This window comes from Xiphophorus couchianus, chromosome 19 (assembly GCF_001444195.1).
Source record: "Xiphophorus couchianus chromosome 19, X_couchianus-1.0, whole genome shotgun sequence".
Taxonomy (NCBI): Eukaryota; Metazoa; Chordata; class Actinopteri; order Cyprinodontiformes; family Poeciliidae; genus Xiphophorus; species Xiphophorus couchianus.
In genome coordinates this window covers 757,644-783,886 of record NC_040246.1, presented here as the reverse complement: position 1 = coordinate 783,886, position 26,243 = coordinate 757,644, and the positions used below count along the sequence as shown (strand labels likewise).

The 26,243-nt window shown below is 40.8% G+C and overlaps 2 protein-coding genes across 2 annotated transcripts in view; one reads left to right on the top strand and one right to left on the bottom strand.

Moving 5' to 3' along the window:
• Positions 1–8,047, top strand: part of atrn (attractin) — a 151,540-nt gene extending 143,493 nt beyond the window's left edge. The window contains exon 29 of the mRNA XM_028001581.1: positions 1,400–8,047. Within this exon, the coding sequence (XP_027857382.1) occupies positions 1,400–1,524 (125 nt within the window). The 3' untranslated portion in view covers positions 1,525–8,047. The remainder of the gene's footprint in view (positions 1–1,399) is intronic.
• Positions 8,048–18,617: 10,570 nt separating this feature from the next.
• gfra4a (GDNF family receptor alpha 4a) overlaps positions 18,618–26,243 on the bottom strand; it is a 190,199-nt gene continuing 182,573 nt past the window's right edge. The window contains exons 7-8 of the mRNA XM_028001612.1: positions 26,065–26,234; positions 18,618–21,499 (exon numbers count right to left, since the gene is read on the bottom strand). Coding sequence (XP_027857413.1) covers positions 21,353–21,499; positions 26,065–26,234 — 317 coding nt within the window. The 3' untranslated portion in view covers positions 18,618–21,352. The remainder of the gene's footprint in view (positions 21,500–26,064; positions 26,235–26,243) is intronic.

The window sequence follows — 26,243 nt, the reverse complement described above, 5'->3', positions numbered from 1 at the left end:
GGGGGCGGAGAGCGCTCTGCCACGAGCCGGGGCCACTTTTGTTTTGACCAAAGGACTTTATGGTAATTAATAAGAGCCCTGAGCGCACGCAGGGTCTGGGGACTGAAACTGTGAGAGGCGAAGCAACATGGTGGTGGTAAAAAAAGAAAAAGAAGTTTTTGTTAAAGTCCACAGAGGAAGGAAGCAAGTCAGGCTATCCTGGGGAAAAGGGATAACAAAAATAAATGTTAGATCAAAGGAGAAAGGAAACATAGCAGAGAGATGGTTGAATGCTATTGAAAAATGATAGTTGATGAAAAAAGATTAGAACCGACAGAAAGATTAACGATCGGAGGAGTCTGAGGAAAAAACACCAGGCTGATGCTACGACTTCTAGCTGTTTCACATCAGTTGCAGTGGCTTCCAAAAGTATTCACACCTAAAAACACTAAGTTCAGTTTATGTAGATTACTTCTGAAATCAATGGTTCTCACTGGATTTTATAAAGGGGTTTCAAAGTGAAGGGGTTCAAAGCACATATCAATTAGTCATCAAAATACTATTTTCCCTCCATTTCAGTGGAAAAAACAATACAGAACATTTTTGCCTCTGCTAAGACAGTTTCCACCGAGCGTATTAATAACTAATGTACATTGAAGCATATTTGATGTTTGAACTGTTGTAATTTCTAAGAATTTTTAGTCTGAAGTATTCAGGATTCTTATCTACTTCTGGTCCACAACCCCAGTGAATACCCATGATGCTTCACGTTGGACTAGCGCATTAAAGCTGCAGTAGCTAACTTTTTTTTTTTAATAAATAAATGTTTTTTTTTTCTCCATATTTGTTAAAATGATCAAAATGTCATGATAAAATGAGACAGATAATCTGTGAAAAAATCTAACTCCACCACCTCCTCCCTGTGGTCCTACTGCCATCTGCTGAAATACACCGAAACAACCAATCAGAGCCTGGAGGAGGGTCTTAGCGCTGTCAATCACACCTGTGTACATGTTGCTCTATGTGCTAAGGGTGGAGAAACAACTTACCGTTCCAGAAAAAACAGTTCATCTCCACAGTCTATGCTAAGGCTATGCTAACTAGCTTTAGCATAGACAACAGCTGTAGCATAGCAGAGATCAAGGCAGAGTGTGTGAGCAGTGTTAAGACCCTCCCCCTGGCTCTGATTGGTTGTTTCTGAACTGGAGCAGTGTGTTTCTGTAGATGAATACTTACTGCAACTTTACATCACAAAAAACAACATTTATTATGGCAATGTAGCAATGTGTGTGAAACTAGGAGGGACTGTAAATGGTTTTCCAAGTCGCTGATCGTAACTGACACGTACACAACTGTACGTACCGCTGTACGTTTTCACTTGTTTACGTCGGTGTGTGTGTGTGTGTGTGTGTGTGTGCAGGTCTGGCGGTGGCCAGCGCGCTGGTCGACGTCTCCCAGCAGATGTGCGTGGGCTACAAGGAGAAGTCCGGGGGTCTGAGGAGCCGCAAGCAGCAGCCTTCTGCACAGCCGTCCACTTGCATCTGAGCCTACCACCGCCCCGACACCCAACGCTCTTCATCCCCCCGCCCCGCTCCCTCCTCCTCCTCGCTGCTCAGCCTCCCTTCTTCAGAGACTTCTGCCAGCTCCGCTCTGGCAGGGAGAGGTGCATGCTGGGACGTAGTACTGGAACATTTTGATGAGATCAGCAGGCCCCGTCCCCTTCACTCTCTCTGTCTCCTCGAACCAAAACTGACCGGGACACAAAGATGGAGGGGTGTTGTGGGGGTTTCGGGTGGGGGTGAGAGAGGACCAGAGGAGACGCTGACTCCGCCCCTTCCTCCACGTTTTACATTTGTTGACACGGCCTGGACGGAGTGGAGACGGCTCGCTGCTACAGCACATCCTCAGTCTCGTAGTTTCTAAAAAAAAAAAAAAAACTCTAGAGACTCTGCAACCCATGTTTTAATTTAAATTATTATTTTTTTTGTTATTGTTGTTGTTCTGCTTTTTATAAATTTTATTTCACTTTGAATCGAAGGAACAAACTAGAAAACACTTAACTACACACTCCAAAAAAACCCACAGCTTCCCCAGCGGCGTCGTTACCCATCTGTAAGCACCGAGTCGAGGCCCCTGACCGGTCGCCCCTGACCGGTCGCCCCGGGCAACGTAACCACACATCCAGCAGCCTTCCGGTTGCGACGACCCGCAGTCGGATGATCCACCGCGCGGCCAAAGTCTGACATTTCCATCCAGAACCGCCTTCCTGGAACCGGACCGGGCGGAGGAAAGGAGACGCTCCGTCTCAGCCTCCCCCGCCTGCCTCGGGTCGGCCCAGCAGAGGCCGCCAGTCTGCTTCCAACGTTTCACACGCGGCGTAATGAATCACATGCACATCCATCGGTAGTTTGTGGACATGAGAAAATGGCGTCTGATAAAAATGTTCTGGCTCTAACAAGCTAACTACAGCGGTTGAATATAATCAGACCAACAGTTCTGTCTCTCCATTGTTCAAATTATTGATCCTGAATCCTAAATGCGTTGCTTTGAATTAGGATTAGTTAGCTGGAAGGTAAACGCACGGCTTCCTGTTGACGGACCAGGATTTATACGGTACCAGACCGATTGGAGCTGAGTGGTCATCATGTCTTACTCTGATTCTTTGTTGTTGTTTTTATATATGTGCTGAGTGACTCATTTCACCACAACATTTTATTTCAGATTCTTTTCTCAGAAAGTCGTGACGAAAACGACCGTTAATGTTTAGCTGCAGGGCGTGGCACGAAATTCAAAAAAACATTCAATTTGTCGATCAAAAACATGAAGATGCTGCTATGACTAAAAAGAAAGATGAACAATAAATAAACCAATAAACACATACGTAAAAAATTTAAATTCCTCAATAAGAGACAACACAACTTTTAGCACAGCTTGGCGGCTGTAAAACTACCAACTATTTCCTCCCCCCGACTAAATTAAAAGAGAAAAATAGCACTAATAAATGTTTATGCCTACTTCTTTTTTTTTTCAAAGAATGGAAGATGAGGGAATCAAAGGAATCAGTAAAACTTCTGCCGGTTGTAGCAAACAGCAGCGTAGTTATTGGTGCACATATCCATCTGGACACACCGGTCAGAGGCTTCAGGCCGATTTCCAATCTACGCTTGTTTTTGTCAAATCTTTGATTTGCAAGTTTACAATTTTCAGCCTTTCTGAAATCTGCTGAATTCGTCTCCCATGTCAGATTTACTCATACAGCAGCTCTACCAAACACCAGCTACTGGTTTGAATTTCTGTTTTTGCACCAACAATAGCCAAAAGCACAACACTGCTAAATGAAACGGAGCTTTTGTTGCAGGAGCCTGAGTGAACAAACAGCCTTTATGTCTGCTTTATTTGAAAACGCCTTACTTTTACTTAAAATAGACGAGTCTGAGTCTTTATCCAACAAGCTAATAAACTTGTGATATTCGCAAGCTAATTCGCAATTAGCTTGCGAATATGTAGCGAACATTTGAAATGTCGCAAAAAAGGAAAGGAAAATGCAAATTAGGCATATTCTAGCTGCTGGTTTGGAGTGAATCAACCAGCCTATACTAACCCTGATTTAATCTGATGATGATGCTATTTACAACCGTCATAAACAGGAAGTAGCGGCTGCTAGCTAGCACAGACCACACATCTCAGAAAACGGGGCAGCCTTCCCTCTTAGGTGAAGGTTCAGATTTTAAAATTCTTCCAAGTTTTGTGCTTCTGGTAAGGCCCAGGCCCAGCAGTGGATGGGAACGTTTAATATGTTAGAATTTATTCTGCAAATCTGTTTCCATCTCCTCTCCTCTTTTAGCGCATTAGCTCTTTTTCGGAAAACCCATTCATTGTGGGATTTCCGACAAATGCTAGCTTGAACGTTCCTCAGTTTTTTTTGCGAAACCCAGAGAGGTTTTCCAAATTTTGCCCTTTCCATCCACCGTTTCTAGTGTGATTAAAAAACGGTAATGGAAACACGGCCAGCAAAAACACAGAAGAGTTTGGTTGTTTTTTTTATTGTCACTGCTAAGTAGCGTTTCACGGAACCGCAAAGGACCTGATTTTGAAACCTTTGACTGACCAGTCGCCCGTCCAGCTGGATTCTGGTCCCGAGACAAATTTTTTTTGTATCGCATCTCCACTTTTTTATTCTTCATTTTTTACCTTCAGCTCCATCGTCATTCTCGGCTTCCTCCTGGACGGTCATCTTTTCCGCAGTGTTTCTTGCCACAACACCTGCAGGGTTCTGGCAGAAGACAGAGACATAATTCAATAGCAGAAATCCCTACCGCCTCACAAGGTTATTAACTTCCCGCCCTCTGAAAAGTGCCGTTATGGAACAGTTTAATAACCTGCGTTGTGCCCTAAAGAGCTTGTTGTGTTTGGTTGCGAGCTCTCCCATGTGCTCGGCACCGTAGAACTGCTCAGCGTCGATCTGGTCAGTTAAAGGGCACACTTTTAGCGGCGGGAAAAGGTCAGAGCAGAAAGCATGAACAAAGTTGACATTCTGTAATTACAAAACGCCCCACAACTCCACTCAGCAACTCCAGCAGTCACCGCAGCATTAAGAAGTCAACACTACTTCTGCTGGTTTTGCCTTTTCTCTTTTCTTTTTTCCCCCCGCTCAACTCATTTCCATCGAAGCTAATTTTTATTTTTCTTTAGCGTTTATCGCAACATTAGGAAGTACTGCTTAAATCTGCTGCTTCTGCTAAAGCGTGGTGTTTTTAAAAGTTTCTCAACATCACTTACACTCACGCGTTCCCCCCACACACACGCAAAAACGAGTCAGAAGTTATGAAATGCATTTTACCGTTGGATCTCTTTTTTCCACCATCTTTAATATCAGAGTCTGCAAAGTCATTCGAAAACGTCGCTGCTTTCTCGCTTTTCACAAACTGATTTGCAAATCAAAGATTCTTCATTTATTACAAACTGGAAAAATGAAAAACATTCAGTAGTGTGTCCGGGAGCAGATGGCGACCAGAATAAAGATAACCTGCGCAGTCCTGTTACCATAACAATGGTTGATGTCCTGCTGACACCAAGATGGCTGACCTCTGTGTTGCTCTCTCTGGCTTTTGCAGCTTTAGCAGGACTTTGAGTCCAACAGCAGCAGCGTTTCATGTTTTATTTACTATTGATGAGCTTCAGCACCTCGGTAACCGCCATTAAATTACAAGCCGCACTAATGGGTTTGTTTGTTTTTTTTCTCGCAAACATCACCTACTGTATTTATTGTGAGGTAAAACAGCTAAAAAGTGTCTCTTTTTTAACTCCTAAATGATTGTACAACTAAATGAAATGTTCTCAGCAGTCTCAGGTTGTAGGATGACTGAGCGTCGTATCAGAAGTAATCCACTGATTGGTTTTGGAGTCGCGTTCTCGACATTGATGAAACCCAGAAGCATTAAATATGACCTCAGATTTACCGTCAGCTGCTGTGTTCCCTCGGTGTTCGGATGCATTGTGAGAAAATAGGGGAATGTAAATGAAATATTGCAATTTCAGCACTTGTCTTGGACATTTCACCTCCAACTCCTTGATTCAGACCTGGAGAGAAGTGCTGGTTCTTAAATTAGGATTACTGAAGCATTTTAACTAATATTAATCACAGCAAAACAAGTCCATTAGGCCCTTTTTTTATTGTTTTTGCCAAGTCATGAAAAGTTTTTTTGTTGTTTTTTTTTAATGTAACATTAGGGAGCAGTTTCACCTCAACTCTTCTATCTCATTCAAGTCTGTTGGACTATCAGATTTCTTCCATGTTTTCAAAAAAATACTAATTTTGGTTCAATGCCAACAGGTACAGTGTTAAATCATTGATGTTAACAACAAACAAAAATAGAAACAAACACAGACCGTAGACGTTGATTACTGGAGATGCTCTTCTCAAATGATCAATTTCCAGTTTCCGATCCTTTGACAGCTTTTCCCCAATTTTGGGGGGAAAAGCTGACAGGTTTTTGGCAATTTCAATTTGTCTTTAAGAACTTATTAGCAGGAAGGCTACATCGAACTGGCATCTTAAATGTTTTCAGCATCCTAAACGTTTTTAGCTTTAGGCTAGCAGTTAGCATAGCGAGCATTGCTAAAGAAACGGACATTTGCCTTAGCGGTCACATTTCTAAAAGGATTCCAGGACGTCGAAGTCAGACTGAAAACAAACTGAATTCTCAAAAAGATTTTTATTTTTTAAAAAAGTGTAACTTGGTTTTTCTCCACTCCACCTTCCTGTTAACTGCTGAAATTCTGTCTCTCTCACCATAAGTGAGCCACAGACGTTTCTGGACATGTCTTGCATCACTGTGCTTCCTCTGACCTTATGGTAAACGCCTCATTGATACTGAAAGCAGCCAACTTTGAATTGTCTTCACTTTGACCTCATCCACAGTTGTGTCAGACCAATCTGTTTGTGCTTTTAAAAAAAATATATATATATCTTTATCATTGATCAGAAAAAAATGAGATTTTTGAGCCAACCAGCCACTAACCTGTTGGAGCAAATCAAACCAAAAAATTGTCCAGATTCCCCCAACAGTCGATTCCTTGGTGCGTCCCTACGGCACCTTCCAAAACAAGTTGAATGTTATTCTGTCGATGTTCAGTCGACTGAAGGTTTCCACCAGTAAATCAGTGGATGGTATTTATTGTGGACCAGTTGTAGGACAATGGCATGCGTCTGTCCAGCTGGTAAAGCTTTTCTTTTCTTTTCTTTTTTCTTTTTTAGTTTTTTTAGCTATGTTGCTTTTAGAATAAAACTGAAAACTGCACGTTGCTCTGTGTACCACAACGTGGACCCGGCCCGCAACGTCTTGCCGACGGATTTGTTTGAAATATTGCATGGGGGAATGGCACAGTGAGAGACTTTTTACAGCTACTTAAACAGATTCCCCACACAAGTTCTCACCTTGCCGTGATGTGCTGGCCGACGAGAGTTGTGAGTTTTTTTTCTTTTTTTATGAATTAATATCACAGGAAGATGTTTAACTTCATTTTATTTGTTTCCTTGCCAACTTGGACATCATCGGTTTAACAAATCGGATCTAAAGAGCACAAGAAATCCCCTGGGATCTGTAAGACTCGAGTTTCTTGACCTTCTCCTTCTGAGTATCGCACATCGAAGCTCAGCCCCGACCAAAAACATGAACTTTACTGTTCGAGCGCTTCCCGATGTCGCGTTAAAGGACTTCCCCCCGGTCCTAAAGTTCAGATTTTCCACACGATTACCTCCCACCACCATTTGCAGCCACCCGAGTGTGAAGTGGCCCCCGAGCTGCTCTAAATATCCACCCGGGTGGATGGAGTGTGTGTGCGTGTGTGTGTGTGTGTGAGTTTGGGGGTCAGGGCACGTGTAGGAACCTTGTACGCTGTCACCTCGGTGTTTGCGTGAAGAAACGGGCAGCTTCCTCCAATCGATCTCACTTACCGAGCCTCAAACTCTCTGCCAGGTAACTCTCTCACTTCTGCATCGGCCTTACTTCCGCTCACTCGTCTCTTGCGTTATTCCTCTTGAAGTGTACAGACAAATATTTATAAATCGTCATGGAAATAATGTCTAATTTTAACAGTACAAGTAGATTTATTTTTGTCAAACACTGGCAGCATTAATGCGTATTTAAAAAGCTCCGATGCACAGGTTTAAAGCATCCCATTAGGGTCATTGTAAAATCAGGCATTACCTTCTTCTCTCTCTCTGTCTCTTTGTATAGCGGCATTATATATATTGAGAAAGTAGTTTGTTAATATGTATAATTTAGCAGTTGCTGTTCTTTATTTGTAAATAATGAGAAAGTATTGTGAATGACTTTTCATTGGGTTTTCAATTCATTTGAGGCAAGTTGCATTCAGGCTTTTAAACGTGTGATTACAGCACATTAGCATATTTTGTATGTCGGACAGCACTGTATGGCAAACCAGCATCACTAAAAAGCTGATGAACAACATGTAAAACCTGAGAATTGCTTACTGACCTTGTAATTACAGATGTACATAAAATAATGACCGAACATTTTGTCTATTATTAAATGTGAAAATTTCACCCACTGCTCTGTGTCCTTCTGTCTGGGTTTCATATTTAAGGGGATGGTTAAGGATATTAGATGAGAGGGTCTCTGCCAACTGGTCTGGGGTTGCAGTAGATGATGCTTTACTTCAATAAAGGACTTCTAGCACTTCAAACAGCTCCAAGCTCATAAAAACGATGATTTTATAAATCTTTAAACCATTGACATTCTTGCATTTGGTGGTTATTAAGGCTGAAGCCAATTAAAGTCCTTCCATCCGTCCTTTATTTCCGTCGCTTAATTCAGGATGGGGTTATGTGGCTAAACAGAAAAGCTCAGACTTCCCTCGTCCCAGCCGCTTGGGCCAGCTCCTCTGGGGGAATCCCAAAGCGTTTCCAGACCAGAGATTGTCTCTGAAGTGTCTCCCCTCCCCCTACTCCCTCTCAGGTCTTTCTCTGGGTCTTCTCCCACTGGGATGTACCTGGAACACCTTCTCACCAAGCAGGTATCCTCACCAACATGCCTGGCACCTTGAGGTCAAAACTGTCGTGTCTGTAGCCTTTGTTTAAGAGGCGCCAGCAATAAACTGCGTCACGCGACGCCTCGGTGTTGACTTATTTTGATCATTTCAGACTTTTACAAAAGGATGCAGTGCTAAATCTGGCTATTTTGCTAATAGCCTATGTTTGACACAGGGTTGAACAGTTTTAAAAAAATGTTATTAGACAAGAACCCGACGGGAAGGGGGAAGAGAGATGCGGCAAAGGTGCTGAGGACAAGGACTGGAGCTTGGGACTGCTGGAGCAGGAGGGCGCGAACTACAGTGTCACTTACACAAAGGATGTAGTGCTCAATCTTGTTTGAAACAGTGTTGGAACAACTTTTTTTTTTTTAATAATTTTGTAGGCACTAGTGACCGTTATTGGATAGTGACCCTCAAGGAAGGAGGTAAAGACACACCACAAGGGAGCCGACGACAGGACTTGAACTCGAAACCACAGCGTTGGACCTTGTATCATCTGTTTACCGGGCGCCTGAGCTAAGCTAACTACCATGAGTAGTAGTTACGTGACGGCCTACAGCTACGACCTGTAGCTGTAGGTCAGGAGGTCGTGATCCGCTTAACTTTCCATTTATAATTCATCTCAAAACCGAGAGATGTTTGGTAAAAACAAAAAAAAAGTTTTGCTAAATGTCTCGGAGTCACACTGAGCACATCCGTAAACAAGACGAGATTCGTGACGATAATTGTCTGAACGAGACTTGGTGTCAATCGCCGCAGCAGGTGGCGCCATCTAAATTAAAAGTGCTGCTTAGAAAGACAGAAGGTGTTTCTTCCCCCCACCGTGTTGAACTGTCATATTGTGGCACACGCCCCACTCCTCCAAGTGGGATGAAACAAATGTTGGGAGTAATTATTTGTAAATACGCTTCTCCTCGGGCCTGTTTTCAAATGATCGCTGCTATTTTTAATGCGGCGCTTGATGTCTTTGCGAGGCCTCCGGCGAAGCGGGAGAGGCTGAGCGCTGCTGCTCCGCTGTGTTCTCACCACCAATTATTCATCAGCAGTCATCCCCCATCACTCTTTCATTCCACCTCTCCCTTTAATCTCTCCATCTGACACGTCTTCCTCCTTCTCCCTCACTTCATGTCTCCCTTTGTTTCTCTCCGTCACTTGCTCTGCTTGCTTCTTCCTCCTTTCTCCAGTCTTTCTCCTTTCCTCCCTCACCCGTTTCCCTTTCTAATTTCATAATCTCACACTTTTCCCCCTTTGCTTCCCTCCGAATCCTATAATCTTTTCAATACCTTTACTTCCTTTGCTCTGTTACCCCCACCAAGCTCAGTCCCCTCTGAATTTCTCCTTCCTTTGGTCTTCTCTTTTCATCTCTACTCCTCTATTCCGGTCTTCTTTCACTTTCCTTCCTCTCACTTCTGTTTGTAACTTATGGAAGGTCAGTGCGTCGCCTCACTCTCGCTCCTTCCTTCTCCCTTATATGTTCTCAGCAGCCAGTGTTTACTGCACAAGTTATCTGCATTTTACCTGATAGAGCAACTCAAAGTAATCCATACTATGTAGTGAAAGGAAAATACGTCCCTCGACTTCTAAAGACTAAGAATGTTGGCACTCTCTTCTTTGTAAAGATTCCTCAGGCTCAGTCAGATTGGACGGAGAATGCCTATGAACATCGATTTTCAAGTCTTACAGCAGAATTGTACTTTGGTTAGGTCTGGACTTTGACTATGGGCCGTTTTCATACAAAAATATTCTTAGATCTAAACTGTTCCATTGTAGTTGTAGTTGTGTAGAGTCTTTGTCCAGATGGAAAGTGAAACACCAATCCAGTCTGGAGTCTTTTCCAGCCTCTAACAGGTTTTCTTCAAACTTTTTCCCGTGTTTAGGATCATCCGTCTCCCAACCAGCTTCCCTGTCTCTGTCTTCGTCGCCTAATATATTACTGGCAGGCAGAGTTTTTATGCATTGCGTCATATAATAGCCTACCTAATATTGAATAGAGGCAGTCCATTCCGGTTGCAGTATTGCATAACATGATGTTGCAATGATGACTGCAGTATGATACATTTGGTAGCTCTACTTTACAGGAAGACCCTTGTTACAAGTCTCCAAGTCCAGTCACGTTTATTGGTGCGCACACGTTCCACGTTATTGTTTACACCCGGAGGTTTTGTGCATGCACAAAAAGCTGGAGGGTAAAAAGACGACTCTTTTACTTGTCATCCATAGTCGTGTTGCTATGGTAGAACGGTTTCATTAGCAAAATGAAACCTGGAGTTGTAGGTATTACGAATTTAGTGCAGTGCGCCACTGCAAAGGGAAACTAACACAGAGAAACGGTTGAAGATGAACCCAAAACCAACTGTATTCTACTTTTTTCTCCCCCCCTGTGAATGATTGCTGTGGTAGGTTAACTTGGTTAGCTAATTTAAACACCTGCTCTACTGATGGTCTGTCACAGAGTTGGTGTGTCGGTCACCAAAGCACAGAAAATTCTGCAGCACATCTACATGTTAAGATTGTCAATCAAGCTTAACATGCTACTTCCCTCTCCCTCACTATGTTGTTGTTTTTTTAAACTTTTTCCTGACCTTGCTGGCAAAGCAGTTCAAAGTGCTTTACGTGATGAAAACAACACAGTAACCAATGATGAAAAAACCAATAACCTTTGCTTTTTGTCAAATGCCATCATCCAAATCAAGACTAATCATCATCAAATATACATTAAATTGATTAATGTTCCAGTTAATATGAACTGAAAACAACTCTAAGCAGGTGGGGTTTTAGGCTTGACTTAAAGGCACTCAGTATTTCGGCTGGTTTTAAGTTTTCTTGAAATTTGCTCCATATGTGAGAACACCGTTGCAGTAATCAATGCGGCTTCAGAGAAACTCATGGCTGAGTTTCTCTTGATCTTGCTGATACGTTCGTCCTCTAATCCAGGAAATGTTCTTCAGGTGATAGAAGGCCGACTTTGTAACTGTCTTTATGTGTCTCTGAAGGTTCAGGTCAGAGTCCATCACTACACCCAGATGTCAGCCCTGGTCTCTGGTTTCTAGCTGTAACAACTGAAGCGCTGGGCTGACTCTAGGTCACAGGGGTCAAACTCCAGGCCTCGAGGGCCGCAGTCCTGCAGCTTTTAGATGTGCCTCTGCTGCACCACACCTGAACAGAATAATTAGGTCATTAAGGCTCTGGAGAACTGATCTACACAAGGAGGAGGTAATGAATCCATTTCATTCCAGTGTTTTGTACCTGTTGCACATCTAAAAACCGCAGGACAGCGACCCTCTAGGTCAGGGGTGGGCAATCCTGGTCCTCGAGGGCCGGTGTCCTGCAAATCTTAGATGTCTCCCTGGTCCAACACACTTGAATCCAATAACTGAATCACCTCCTAAGTGCAGTCAAGTTCTCCAGAGTCCTGCTAATGACCTCATTATTTGACTCAGGTGTGTTGAAGTAGAGATGCATCTAAAAGTTGCAGGAGACCGGCCCTCGAGGCCTGGAGTTGCCCACCCCTGCTCTAGGTCATTCCTCTTTTTGTCCAAAGATCATTTCTTCAGTTTTATTTCTGTTTAGCTGTTATGGCACCTCCACACACCGATTTGTTCCCACTGATTTTATTAAGCCATAGAAGAGTAAAAGTTTTGGATAGAAATCCATGGCAGAGTGTTCAGATTCTTATTTCTGAAAAGCACATTCATTATATTTTGTCTGTCACCATTCGATTCTGCCCCGCTTTATCCTGGAACATCGAGCGAAATCCTCAAACAAATCCATGCGAGTTACAAGCTGAATGAATCATTTTGTAAGACGCCGCTCCCCTTCCTCTCCCAACAACATCCATCCTGCCTTTGTCACGTATTTTGTCCTTCACCTGTTTTTCCTCTCCGCCCTTGAATCCCGTCGCCACACGCGATTTGTTCATGTGAAGGCTGACCCAAACCCAGACGGGACGAGGGAGGCGGGTGAACGTGAGGGGCAGAATGTGTTCAAAGAACTCTGCATGACAGGAAAAAAATCAAATAAATAAATAAATAATCCATGAAGGCTCCGTATAAAAAGGATTGTAACAGTAGATCAAGTGGAAAAAAGATAGAGATCCATTTATTTTATTTTATTTTTCTAACATTTTCAAGCTTGGTGTGTTTTAATCAGATTAAAATCTAAACTTGTACAAAGGTAGTTAACATTTCTTTTAGCTTGTTTCAGATTATTTTCCTGTTGTGCAATTTCAGTTTGGAGATATTTTCATTGTCAGCTTCTATTTGAGATTCAGCTGAACTATACAAAAATATACAAATGTTTATTCATGATTTAACATAAGGGGCAACTTCCTTTTCACTTAGAGCCAGGTTGGTTTGGAAAGCTTTTTTTATTTTTTATTTATCCCTTTTACAAATTAAAGCATTATTTAAAAATGCCTTTAAAAAAAAGTTTTTTGTGTTTTAATGATCTGAAACGTTTAAGTTTCAGGAAAAAAAACAGGAAATTCTTATAAGAGCACAGGTACTTTTTCACAGCGGCCCCCCTTTTTTCTGTAACTGCTAGAATACAGTTTTATAGATTTTTCTGTTTTTCATAGAGCTCGTTAGCATTATGAGTAAAAGAATTGACATTCTGCTTCACACTGGAGATTAAACTGCTGTTCTGTATCGGGCATTTAATTACAAAAACACCAGCTCTGTGTGGAAAAAGGAAAGTTCCCTCCAGACAGCAGCTTATAGAAAATGTAATTAATATTCTTTTTTTTTTTTTTTCTTTCCAACGTTGCTTCTCAGAGAAACCAGCCCATTGTGCAGCTGGAATAATTACCCATATGAGCTTCAGGGAGGCTGGCGGTGCAGTTTAATGCGTCTTCAAGCAGATAGACATTTGTTGCAAGTTCGCATTTTATTTGTTCATATTATAATTGCTTATTTTTAAGATGTGAATGCATTTTGTGGCTAATAAAAGTAGTTGTACTATCCCTTGAACCTTTTCAAATGTGTAACTATACAACCACAGACTTCATTTTGTCTTGTTGGGATTCTTACATGACAGATGAACATGTTTTAGTGCGTAGTTGTGATGTGGAAAGGAAAGTCAATCATGGTTGTCAATGGGGGGTTTTTTTCCAAAGAAAATGGTTCAGCTCTATTACTCCCGACACAAAATGTTTTCTCAAGACAGACGTAACATATTTACCACATGACCACAACTGTACAACATGCAGTTCCCAGGTTCCCGAATTCCACCTCACAGAGCACCACTCCCCCAACACTTCCCCCACTCAACTCCTTCAGACTAGCCAACAGATTGACGGTATTAAAACACTGTGTTGGTATGAAGGTTCTGTCATCATTGCATCATTGGTGTGACGCACCAGCAGTGGCTGAAACAGTTGTCCAACCGGGAGACCTGACGCACGGGCACGCACACAAAGCTCATAAACCGGCGACCCGGTAAAAAGCTCTGGCAGGATCCGAACAGCCGCTCTTAGAACCACGGGAGGATTCAAACTCCGCTCATTCATTTTTAGCTTACAGAAAAAGCGCCAAGCCGCCAAATTTACAAAAGTAAACTGACCAATAACATTTAGGCGTTGGCGCGCGCGCGCCTCCACCAACTCTACGTACAAGATGTTTTGACCCAATAGATCTTTTTTTACTCCTAGAGTCGGAAAAAGGCTTTCTGGCGGGAGCTAGACTTTGAGGACTTTATTTCAAAACGTTTCAAGGAAAGAAGAACTTCTAAAGGTAAGAGCCATTTTGCTTTCCGTGAATTCAGTCGGAAATATGATTGTGTGCCCAGATAATTAATATATTCTGCTTATTTGATATGCAGTTTGGATAACATCACATTATGTTTTGATGCTGCGTTCCGGTTATCTGGGAAATAGGAAATGGGAGATGAGAGAATTTCATCATGGTGACGCCTTTAAGTGTTGTTTGCAGTATATCTTTAAGCTTTACTTTCTAGAAGCAAACATCAATTTTCATTTATTCTGTTTAGAGTTGCATGTAACATTGATTGTAGATCACTTTAAAAGACTCATTTTTCCATCACATCCCACTACTGTTGCTATGAGGAGCGGCCATATTGAAACGCGAAGTCCAAGTCATAAGAAGAAGAAGAAGAATTACTTTATTTATCCCAGCAGGGAAATTATTTCGCAGTTACAGCAAGAATTTTTTAGACACAGATTAACACACACAAACGACGGGAGCTGCGTCTGCAGGCAGCCAGCTGAGCCGGCGCCATTTTTTTGAAGGAGGACATGCGGCAAAGGTCGTTGGGACCGGGAGTCGAACCTGCGACGTCCGCGGGTCTAAGGCCTCCAAATGTGGGGTGTGCTGTGGGTAGTTGGAGTTGCTCCCTGTTTCCCAATGGGAAATCCGACTTCTGAGGTCGTTCCAGTCTCTGTTTTTTTTTTTTTTTTGACTGGGAAGTTGGAATTTCCCATTTCTGAGTACAACTGGAAGGCAGCATCAGGGCAGTAATTGGCTCTTGGAGTGTGTGCAGTTGCCCAGCTCACTAGTGGCTGTTCTAATGCAACCTGCACTGAGTTGTGTTATTTAATGGCTTGGTTATTTTCAGTCTGTAACATTTGAGCTGAACCGGTTTGCTTTCTGCTTGGGTGATTATCAGTGAACAACAATACTTTGGCTTGGAATGATTAGATTTTTTGCATCGTTCTGGGACTCGTGTGTGAGATGATGGCAGTGCTTGGTTTCTCATACTGGAAAGGCTCACTTTCAGTTCAGCTTTTGAACGTTTTAATAATATGTGTTTATGTGTGTGTGAAGTCTGTCTGGCAAAGGGTTTAAGTGCCTGGAGCTTCTTGGGTGTCATATGGCCATAAATGTTGTTTCCTGACTGAACATATTGACTCTGTAAATTATAAAGTATCTCATGACTTGTGGTTGAAAACGTCTCTGTTGGAGCAAGGATTTCAGATTTTAATCAGCTTTGGCCAGCTTCGCATCGGTGCTAATGCTAAAGTCATGCTAGCAAGCAGAGCTACTTAACTCTGAGGAGGCAGTGGTTGCTAAGACCTGCATTTTTCTGCTTTGTCTGTCAGAGAAAATGCGTGCGTGCCTCCATGATAGAATAGACTTAAAAAAAGTTTAATAATGCATACAAATGTTTTATGATTTGATCACAAATCTTTTTCAATATATATATATATATAGCAGGATTTTCTACATACTCACATTTGTGCACTTACACTAACCATAATCAGAGTTTGAAATGAATTTAAATATCATAAAACATTAAAATTGACTTTATTCTGAAAATCCAACATCCCTGGCTGCTGTCTGTGTCGCTGAACGCTACTGTGCGCTGCGCTGCTCTCAGTAGTGAAGTAAAACCAGAGACAACAGCCTGAAGTAGAGGGAGAGAAGGTGAATGACATGTATCTAAAGATAAAGTTGAATGCACTTTTATTTTGTTCAAACCTGTGAAAACAATCCTAATAACATTTGCTGCATTTGAACTACAGTAGTTAATTAATATAGTTTGACCTTCGTTCGTAATGTTATACGTTTTGAAGGCTCCCTGATTACGGTGTTAAATATGCAGCGTCGTGTCACCGCCCTGCTTCAAGGCACTTTGATTCCACTTCGTCCTGGTTCATCATTGAAACATCCTATAAAAACACACGATGAGAAACAAACATTTTTTTTAGAGGTCCAGTAAATGATTAGCGCTGCTGCAGGAGTTACTGATATTTAGAAATTAGATTCAGAATTAGAACATCAACAAACCCAATAAGTAGAGCTCTATGATTTAGGAGCAGGGGAAGAACGTTCTTAAACTTTACAAATAAAATGGAATCGGCTTTGAATAGTTTTAATAAATTCTAGTATAAGAATAACATTTTTCTTTTTCTTTTTTCTTTTTTGCAACTGCTGAAATTGAATAAGTTGCCGCTGGGAGCTGGAGTTGTAAGAGAGCGTTCTGTGTAGACGTGCTGTGTTGGTGCCGCGCGCGGCTCCTTCCCCGTCGGTGGGATTTCAGCTTCCTGTCAGCCTGCAGCAAACAGCTACAGTACTTGGAACAGCAGGAGGTCTGTCCCACATAGCTGCTGACCCAAAACGTGCAGACTGGTGGCAATTAGAGCCACCATATGCAAAGCGCAGGTGACACACACTCTGCAAGAGTTTCAATTTGTAACTATGTTCCCCTGGGCCATTTTTTCTTTTTCTTTTTTTGTTTTTGTTTGTTCCAAAACGAGCAACGGGGATGAGATAATGATGCAGTGATTTTATTTTTTTCTTCTCTCTCTCTCTTTTTTTTTTGTTTTGATTGCAACGAGTTAGTGTCAGGCTTGTTTTTTTGGGTTTTTTTTTATTGTTTTGTTTACTAAGTAATAAAACCTGAAGCAATTTTGCGAATATTTTCATTTCACAGTTGCTCATCAGGAGTGTCAGAAGCCAAGGAGTCTGATGTTTCTGTTCAAAGAGGAACTCTAATGATTCACCAGCAATTCTGTTGGTCCAGAACATTAAAGCTGTGACCTGGAGGGGGGAAAATATTGTTAGTATTATCCAAGGCGTAGATGTTGCAGCACTTTGCACCATATTTTGTCAAATTACTATCATAGAGCTCAGTGGATTTTTATGGGATTTTATCTGAGCTCATCCATTGGTCCAGAATGACTACTCATCAGACTGTTGAGTCTTCAGTCAGAGGTCTGTACAAATGCCGCTGCAATCCAGACTGCTACAGGAGGCCCTTCTTCCTGAGGTACCATGTCTGAGTGTCTGGCGATTTGTTTTGGGATTTTTGGCGGTCACGGATTGATTGAGAAATGATTTTTAATTCAGGAACCACCAAATTTTCTAGAGATTCTGTTTTAATTATGTGACTGACAAGAGGGGGAAAAAACCGTGTAACCAAAGAACATTTATTATTGGAAATAATTTTGTAAGGTTCCATGCGAAACCAAATTTCATCACCTTATATGTAAAAAAAAAAAAAAAAAAAAAAAAAATATATATATATATATATATATATATATATATATATATACTGTATTTTGCTTCTCTGGTCAAAACATCCGATTTCCCTTTGGGATTAATGAACCATTTCAACTTTTGAATTTCTGAAGGAAACGTTTTGTGTTCAGTGAAAAGATGCATTATCTCCATTTAAAGAAGGACTTTGCCATCACTAAACCATACCTTAAATTGAAAGAAGAAAAGAAAATCAATGCCCAATATTGATTGGTAGTGATGGCTGTTTGTCCTGGTCCTTTACTTCACCTGGAGCCCCATATTATCAACAATATAATGTTCCATAGCTCAGAATGCCTTGTTTCCTCCCCCTCACAAATGACAGTTTACGTCTGAATCTTCTGCTTAAAACATCATTTTCACCATTCGGTTTCCTCAAATGGTCTCTGTTCTTGTTTATTCTTTCTTTCATGCTTTTTTTTATCCAACCTAACCTCCACATGACTTTTTTTAAATTTGTGCTTGCTGACTGAAACTACCTACAACTCTCGCCTCACTTTGTGTTGATTTTCCTTTTTGTACAAGTTTTAGAATCTTTTCCACAGTTTTAAATAACAAGTTGTTGTGGCCATGTTTTAATTTCAATTTCACTCCTCATTTGCCAGATTAGGTTTGAGCAGGTGTTTGTCTCAGGAATGCTGCTTTCAGCAAAACTAAGAAATTACATATTTTTGTTTTCTTGGTCTAAAAAAAAAAAAAAGACACATCTATCCATTAGTTTGTGGTATGTTTACCACAGTCAGAATATCCTGCTGTCAAAATATGTTTTGTGTCATTTTTGCTTTTTTTGTGCTGCAAAGTAAAAGGATTGAGTGGACATCCATAATACACTGAACCTTTCACTTCGGTGCGATTCTGTTTCTCTCTACCTGTCATCTTTCTATACTATATATTTATAACTGACTCTATAAATTAGTATTCGTGTTTCTGTCCCCGCAGCCCCTACTTACCCTGCAAAAGTATTCATATGAACTCAACTTTAACAATTTGTGTGTCATTTATTTGAATTTGATGTAATTTCTATGTGAAGAGACTGTAATTTGACTTAAACCTAATTGTTACATTCTCTATTCATGTCCTGTATGGTTGTTTTTTTTTTTTTAAAGAAGTGTGCTAAAATGAACAGAAACCATCTTGTGTAGTGAAGCGACAGCAGACTTTATATGAGTGGACTGGCCCTTTAAGACAGCTGTTTACATGTTGAACTGCTTTAATTCTTTTTGTAAAACACATTTCTGGTCTCATTTAGAAAAAAGAAAACATGGGCGACACAGAGCATCACATCTCGTAGAACTCGTGAGAACAAAAACTTTTTGTGCTGTTATGACGTCATCAGGAACGAACAGTTTGGTTTCCTCAGCCTGAGCTCGATCGGGTCTATCGGCAGCCATTTTCAGCCTTTTGCCAGGATCATTTGACAATTCACAGTATAACACTGAATTAGATGGCAGAGTGGAAAGTTTGCCCAAGAACTCCCACTCAGGATGCTTGACGGAAATGTCCACTCCAAAAAGCAGTTCTGTGCCGTTTTATCGTACGATAAAATATTTTTTGATGTCCCACGTTGAGCGAAGACTCTAGAGGGGAGCGGCGGGTGACGCGGGTCACCGCTTTCATTTCACGGACAGCGGGGGCGTCTTCACCTGGAGCCCCCCGTCTGTGTCCCACTGATTCCATAGCAAAATCGGCTCGCAAACTTTTTATAGATATCTGTTGTCTTTGCGACAAAGTTCACGTACATTTATAAAATATAAACTTGTCTCAATCTCTTACTGCTTCACAGAAAAAAATGACTTGATTGTATTTTTTATATATCAGAAAAGAAACAGACCGAAAGTACTCACATTTAAAGCTTAATGAATGAAAGTGTGAAGAGTTCCCTTCCAAAGTGAGGTATTAAAAAAATTACATAAGGGGGCATCTACCCATACACTCTTAATCCAAAACCTAAAAAAACAAAAAGTTGTAAGTATTCACATTTATCCCAGTGGACCATTACCAGGTTGAAAGTTGAGCTTCAAAATGCAAACAAAAGAAACAGGAGCAAGATTAAATAGACAAATCAAATATCTGCATTAAGCTTAAAAGTTCAAAAAACCCAAACAGAACTTTGTGTCAATGTTCTAAACAGCAAGTAACCCCACAGCTCCTAGTAATTCATTTCTTATATTTGGCATGCTTGATACGTTTCCAGTAAATTGCTCCCTGTGTCAAAGGTCGCTTCACAAAGGGAACCAATTATTGTTCTGGAACTGACATTCATTTTTGTAAATCTGCTTTGCCTTCCCCAAATCTTCTTAATGGGATTTAGACCAGGGTAACGTGTTGGATGGTCCAAGATGGACGCTGTACTCCTTAGAGACGTACTTTGCCTGATGGCAGTAGTGGAGCTGTAGGTCCAACCATCGGACCTAAAGCTGGGTTGAGAAACCGCTTGTGTTTTTGTGGATGTTCTAATAGATCCTTTGACTCAGCACGAGTACTTTCGCTCCCCCGCCCCCTTTCAGCCTTACTTACAGTTTTTGTCCCTTGATTATTATATTTCATGAAGAAATTCAGGATGTACTGCTTGTTCATCTCAGCAATTCTGACCAATTATCTCCATTTAAAGAATGGCGATAATGCCTGATGGTAAAGGCAAAACTTTCTGCCTTTGCTATCAGGGACCTGACAGAAGATATTGTGGAACCAGATTCAGATGCAGATCGACACTTTATTAGGCAACAGTTTTACCCTTTTGATCAATTGATGAGAAATCTTGCTTTAAATGGTGTGTAGAGTATTTTGCCTTCTCTATTTTGTCTATCACTCCTGTTAGTTTTTTTCAAAGCCTTTAACCACAGCTTGCAGCCTGGTTCTGATCCATCAGAACAAAATGTCATAACTTGTAGTTTCCTTCCCAGTCTTAAGACTTTGAATAAGGCTCTTTAAAAAAAATACAGTTGGTCCACAATTAACAGTATTAAATGCAGACAGATCTTAATTTTGTTTAACGTTAGCATAATTTTAGGTAAACATTTTCATTGTTCTTGGAACTGAACTCTTCGACCTTCAACTCAAAACACGACCACGGACAGTCAAAGAATCTCACTGTGGTTTGACTCGGGTTATAACATGTGCTTCTAGCTAACATTTCTGGTAACAGCTCTTTAAAACAAAATATGTGGCATCAAAAATAAGGAGCGCAGCTAAACGGGCGGAGCGCTGCATGTGGACAAACACACACGTTCCACCTTAAATCTCGTGTAAGACGTCGTCTGAGAGAAGAGTCTCTTACATTGAATGCTTTCTTTTTTACATCAAGGAATGTTCAAGAACAAAGAAAACCATTTATTCGTTTTATTTTATGTATATATATATATTTATATTTTGTAATGTTTTCGGTCACTGCATCCTCAGTGTCTCTTCACTGTACACTTTCTGAACCTGTTGGCCTTGTTCTCCGCAGATATGCAGCTGAGAGAAGTGTGTGTGTGTGTGTTTTTTCCATAAAAGTTGGCCGGGTGTGCAGCAGGGAATGATGCGTGGAACTTTCTTTTTCTCCCCCTTCCGAACTCGGTGGTGCAGTGGTGACACCCTCTCCTGTGGTCCTGTCCATGACGCATCCTTCACAACACATCGACTCTTGAGTCATGATTCACAAAAAGATTAGGTGGGTTTCCGGTGTGTGACAGGGAGAGGGGAGTGGGGCAGGACAGAGCTCACTCTTCTTCCCCCCACACCGCCGTCGGACACTCGGGAATGGCCGTTTCTCTCTCGCACCCCAACCCTCCTCCCTGTTGGCTCTGAACAGCGCAGTCCATAAAGGTCATTAATGGGGCCTCCTACGGCTGGGAGAGCAGCACCAGGATGGGCCAGCCCAGGATGAGCAGCATAGAGAGATGGACGGGCTCAGGGCCATGATCCAAAAGGCCCGGAGAGGGAAGAGTGGAGTCTCCCTCGTCGCCCCACAGTCTGTCATTCCCATTTACCTGAAAGAAAGCACACGGTGATTTATGGTATTGTTTTTGGATTTGTGTTTTTACAGTCCCTCACAATCATATTGGCACCTCCAGAGAAGAGGCCTTCAAAACTGAATGACCTCCTCGGGTCACTAAAGATCTCCAGACTCCTGCTATTGACCTCATAATTTGACTCTGGTGAGTTGAAGCAGAGACGCATCTAAAAGTTGCAGAATGCTGGCCATGAGTCCTGGATTGGAAGACTCCTGCCCTAGAGGTTTTCTATGCTTTTATCATAATACTAACAAACTCTGTGTTCTGTCTGGATTTTATTAGACAAATTGGCACAAAGTACTACTTAATTGTGAGATAAAAGGTTTCCAACATTTTTACAAACAAAAGGTAATGTCCTAAACTCAGGCAAAGAGAGCGTTAGTCAGAGAAGCAGACAAGAGGATCGATGCCTTGTCTCCCCTGAGCGGTACAGGACGGTTCAGGTCAGGACTCTATTTTATCTGTTTCTATACAACCGACCCGTACACCATTCCTGGGCCCCCTTCGGTTGTAGGTCCATAAGACAATAAGACAATAAGACAAGTTCAGGTGGAGCTACTGGCCTTATACAACACCAGCCACTGACAGAAAAAGGCTCAGTTTGTGACGAGTATGAGACATAATGTTTTTAATCACCATAGCATGACGCCACATTAGGCGTTTTTGGTTGGCCTTTCCTGCACAGAGTCCAACTAGTGGTGAAAATGCTTTCCTGAATACACCAGACTAAAAACCTTTAAACTTAAAGAAAGAACTACTTTCTTTATTGGCAAGAAGAAGGCCTTTATTGAACAAAAGTCATAAGAGGTATAATTTATCAGAGTAAACCTTTGGAGGAATGTTGTTTTTATTATTATTAGTAGTAGTAGTAGCAACTAAATGCAGCATGCTATCTTTGAAAAGCTAACTGCGCATCCCCTTTAAAACCTCAGCTTGAAACTTTTTTTTTTTAAACTTTTTGGACAGTTATGATGGCAACAGCAACGATATCTTTTTTAAACAAAAATTTAAATAATACATAAATTACGGCCGCAAATGCCTGAGTTACAGAGGAGAGCAGAGGGACATTAAACCCTCTCCTTCACCTGCAGTGTCCCTAAAATGTATTCACACCCTTACATGTTTCACCCTTTTTATTGCTTCAACAGCTTCTTTTGTCATAAAAATGACAACAAAAAAAACCCTTTAATGTTGGAGTGGAAACTGATTGCATTGCCGCATCATGGCACGATTAGCATTTTCATGTGTTTGTCCAAAAATAATTAACAATTAATATAAAATTGACTCTGAGATGCACTATGAATGCTCCCTAGTGCAAAATAGTTTTTTAAACAACTACCTTTCGCTTTAAACAATTCGGCCTAATTTTGACCAGTCCAGTTATTTTGAACTGAAGCAGATCAAATCTATTTCAGATGAACTAAAAAAATAAAACGGTGAAATGATTCAGGCTGTGATTCAGATGCTACTTCTGGTCGACTTCAGTCAGAGACCTGAGGGATAAAAAGTCATGTTGATGAGAAGAGTTGATTAAATGATGATCAGAGATTTAAACTTTATTTGTATGGACATCATGTAAGATAATCTCCAACCTCTCGATGCCGTTTAGCCTAAACGTGGACTGACGTCTTTTCATGAACACCTCTCTGAATCTCACCTCAGAAAAAATAAATAGTATATGGTTATTGTGTTATTCAAAATATATTAACTTGTAACTTTTTGTGAAAAGTTACCAAAAGTCAGGAGTGTGAAGCCAAAGCTTGTTGATGCGCAGTTCAATCTGTCAACTTTAAGCCCAGCTTAATCCATCTTTACTGTCACTCTTACTGCTGTATAAAAACCCCTATTTAAAATAAACAAGCTTCACTTGGCCTGGTGGGGAGGGAAGTTAAGCCTGGTGGCCCGCCAGGCTTATAATCCACTGGGGGAAACCAGATTAAAAAGTTTGAAGCATTTACTGCATGTATTCACTGTTTTTTTTTTTTTTACGTAAACACTTCATGACCTTATAAATGAATTTAAAGAGTCAAATTCTTAAAAAATATAACTCATAGGGAGCAAAATAAAACTAATAAATGTAAACCAAAAATGAAAGTAGAAGTTTAAAATATCTGTAACATTGTGCTTGTAGGTTTCCAGATCCCTTTTCTTGTTGTTTTCCCTCGAAGATGCAACTTATGTTATTTAGAATCATATTCTATAAAGGCTTTCTATAAAGCGTTTTTAAAGATTTCTAATTTTTATTTTGAGTTGGCGTCTCCAGCAGATTTACGGTGTCTGAGAGTCATGTCTTAAAGAATTAAAAACAGAATTCAGCAGAAACCTGACAACTGACTTCAGACACGCACCATTAGCTGCTCATCTGCTAGTAGATCCTTGGAGCAAAAATACCACGTTTTGTTTGTTAAACTGTCACTTTTGGATTTATTTTTAAAAAGTTACTTTTTCTTTTTCTCATTACTGACACATCTTTGAAGTTCAGCTTGCTGTTTCTGCTTCATCTCCTAAATTCTTAGGCCATAATTAAGCTTAAAGATTTTAAATGATACTCACTTCTGAACTGCCTGGTTCTATCCCATAAAATCCTCTCAAAACTGTTAGTAATGCGATAAATTGTAGGACAATTTAAAAGAGTGTTTTTGTGTGTGTGTGTTTTTTCTTGTTTCCATGTCTGCTGCGGCGGACAGACTGGATGGCAAATCAGCAGCTCCTGTGACGTTTTGATGAGTTAACAGATGCAGATTTTTAGTTTTAATTAACAGTGACTGGCACAGTCACAGCAGTATTTTATTTGAACCTCAGCTGATGGGTAAAAAAAAAAGAAAAAAAAAAAAGTATGTTCAGCAAAGTGTCATTTTCTGTTCCTGGTCACAGATTGAGTTGAGCAGCTGTGTGTGGGACGAGCAGCACTGAGGACACAAAGCAAAAAAGACCAAATTTTTGCTTTTTGTTTTGCTTTTTTAGCAGCTTTTCCCTCTGGAAATTAAAATGGCATACTTACACATTTAGCTTGTGAAGTTTATTTATATCTGTTGGCAGATTGTCAATTATGTTGTCTGCAGCATATTTAGACCTCAGGAGCTACAAAGTGTTTTAGGTGCTTTTCTTTCATGTGCAGAAAATAATCTTATTCCAAGTTCTCCCTAACAATACTGCATATTTAAAGCTTGAGTGGTTTTGTACATTAAAATGATTTTTTCTTGTTGTGTGGTCTTAAATCATGACACTCCCTTTTGCTATGGACCACTTCATGTCAAACAGGGCATGCTTATATTTCTTTGTATTTTTGCCTTTTTTGTGTGAACGTGATGAGTAATATGTCAAACATCGCTTTATAAGTTATAGACATCTATCTTCTTTAATAATGTAATAATTATTAAAGATTTTTATCATTTTAAAATACAATTTTTATCTTTTTTCCTGAAATTTCAACTGAAATGAAACTGTTTCAGTACAAGTGATGGCTCTGTTCTGGCTGAAAGTGGTCCAAAAATATAAACAAAAATAGTGTCTTCAGTCAGAGGCCTCTCCAACTTTGCTGTAATACAGACTGCTACAGGAGATCCTTCCTGCCCGAAGCCTTCACCACTTAGCACCACCTCCTCTTTGGAGAATCTTGAAAAATTTGAGGTGCGACATTTTTGATCTATAAAATATTTTAAAAATTGAATTGAAACTAAGATTTTTCAGCGTCTTGTAAAAGTATCAACGCCCCCTGAACCTTTCTTTACATTTTGATGGGATTGTATGTGGTAGGCCAGAATAAAGCAAGAAGATAAAAGTGTTTTTTCAAAAATAACAATCTGAGCTTGTGTCTTCTCTGAGTCAATACTTCAGAGAACCACATTTTGCTGCAATCAGAATAGGAGGTGGTTGGGGTAAATTACTTTGACTGGGCCATTCTAATGCATGAATGTGGTTTGATCTATACCAGTGGTGTCCAAACATTTTGTCACATAGGCCAAAAATATGAAGTTGGAAGTGGTTGAGGGTCACATAACTTTTATTTTTAAATAGAGAAACCTTTTTTACCCACTCAAGAATTAAAAACATACAACAGTTTAGAAAGTCTTTTTTTTAAAAAGAAAAATAAAATGTAAACCATGTAGAACCAAAACATAAAAAGGGTTTTGTAGACGGTCGATGTTGGCATTGCTGAATATTTGGGATCCTGTTGAGTATTAAAATTAATATCATTAAATAAAGCAATAAATATTATTAGCTCTGTTTGATGTTTGAAGCTTGGATATTGTTTTCCAGTCTCACTTTGATTTAAGCCTCTCCGTGACCTTCTCCCTGACCTTTCCACGGTGTTCTGTTTGCCACTAATTTTCTCTAAGAAACCTCTGAGGGCCGTCGTAGAGCAGCTGGATTTACAGAATAATTTTCCAGGTGGGTGGATTATTTACTAATTAGTTGACCTCTGCAGAGCGGAGTGTTTGTTAAATCGCTGCTGCCTGACCCAGATCGAAGCCAGCGCCTCGTCACTTCTTTAGAAAAAAGCTTGCACATCACATTTCCAGTCTTCCGTCTCGTCTCACCTGAGTAGGTATCTGTGCTCGCAGAACGTTCTGCTCTGTTTCCATGGAGACGCCTGGGGCGGTGGTTGCCAAGTGCGGACTGTGGCTGTCCGTCGCCGGACTTGACATCCCAGGCTGACTGGCACCCGTTTTCACGTCAGATCCATTCCCGAATGCTAAGATGGCGTTTTCTGCAACAC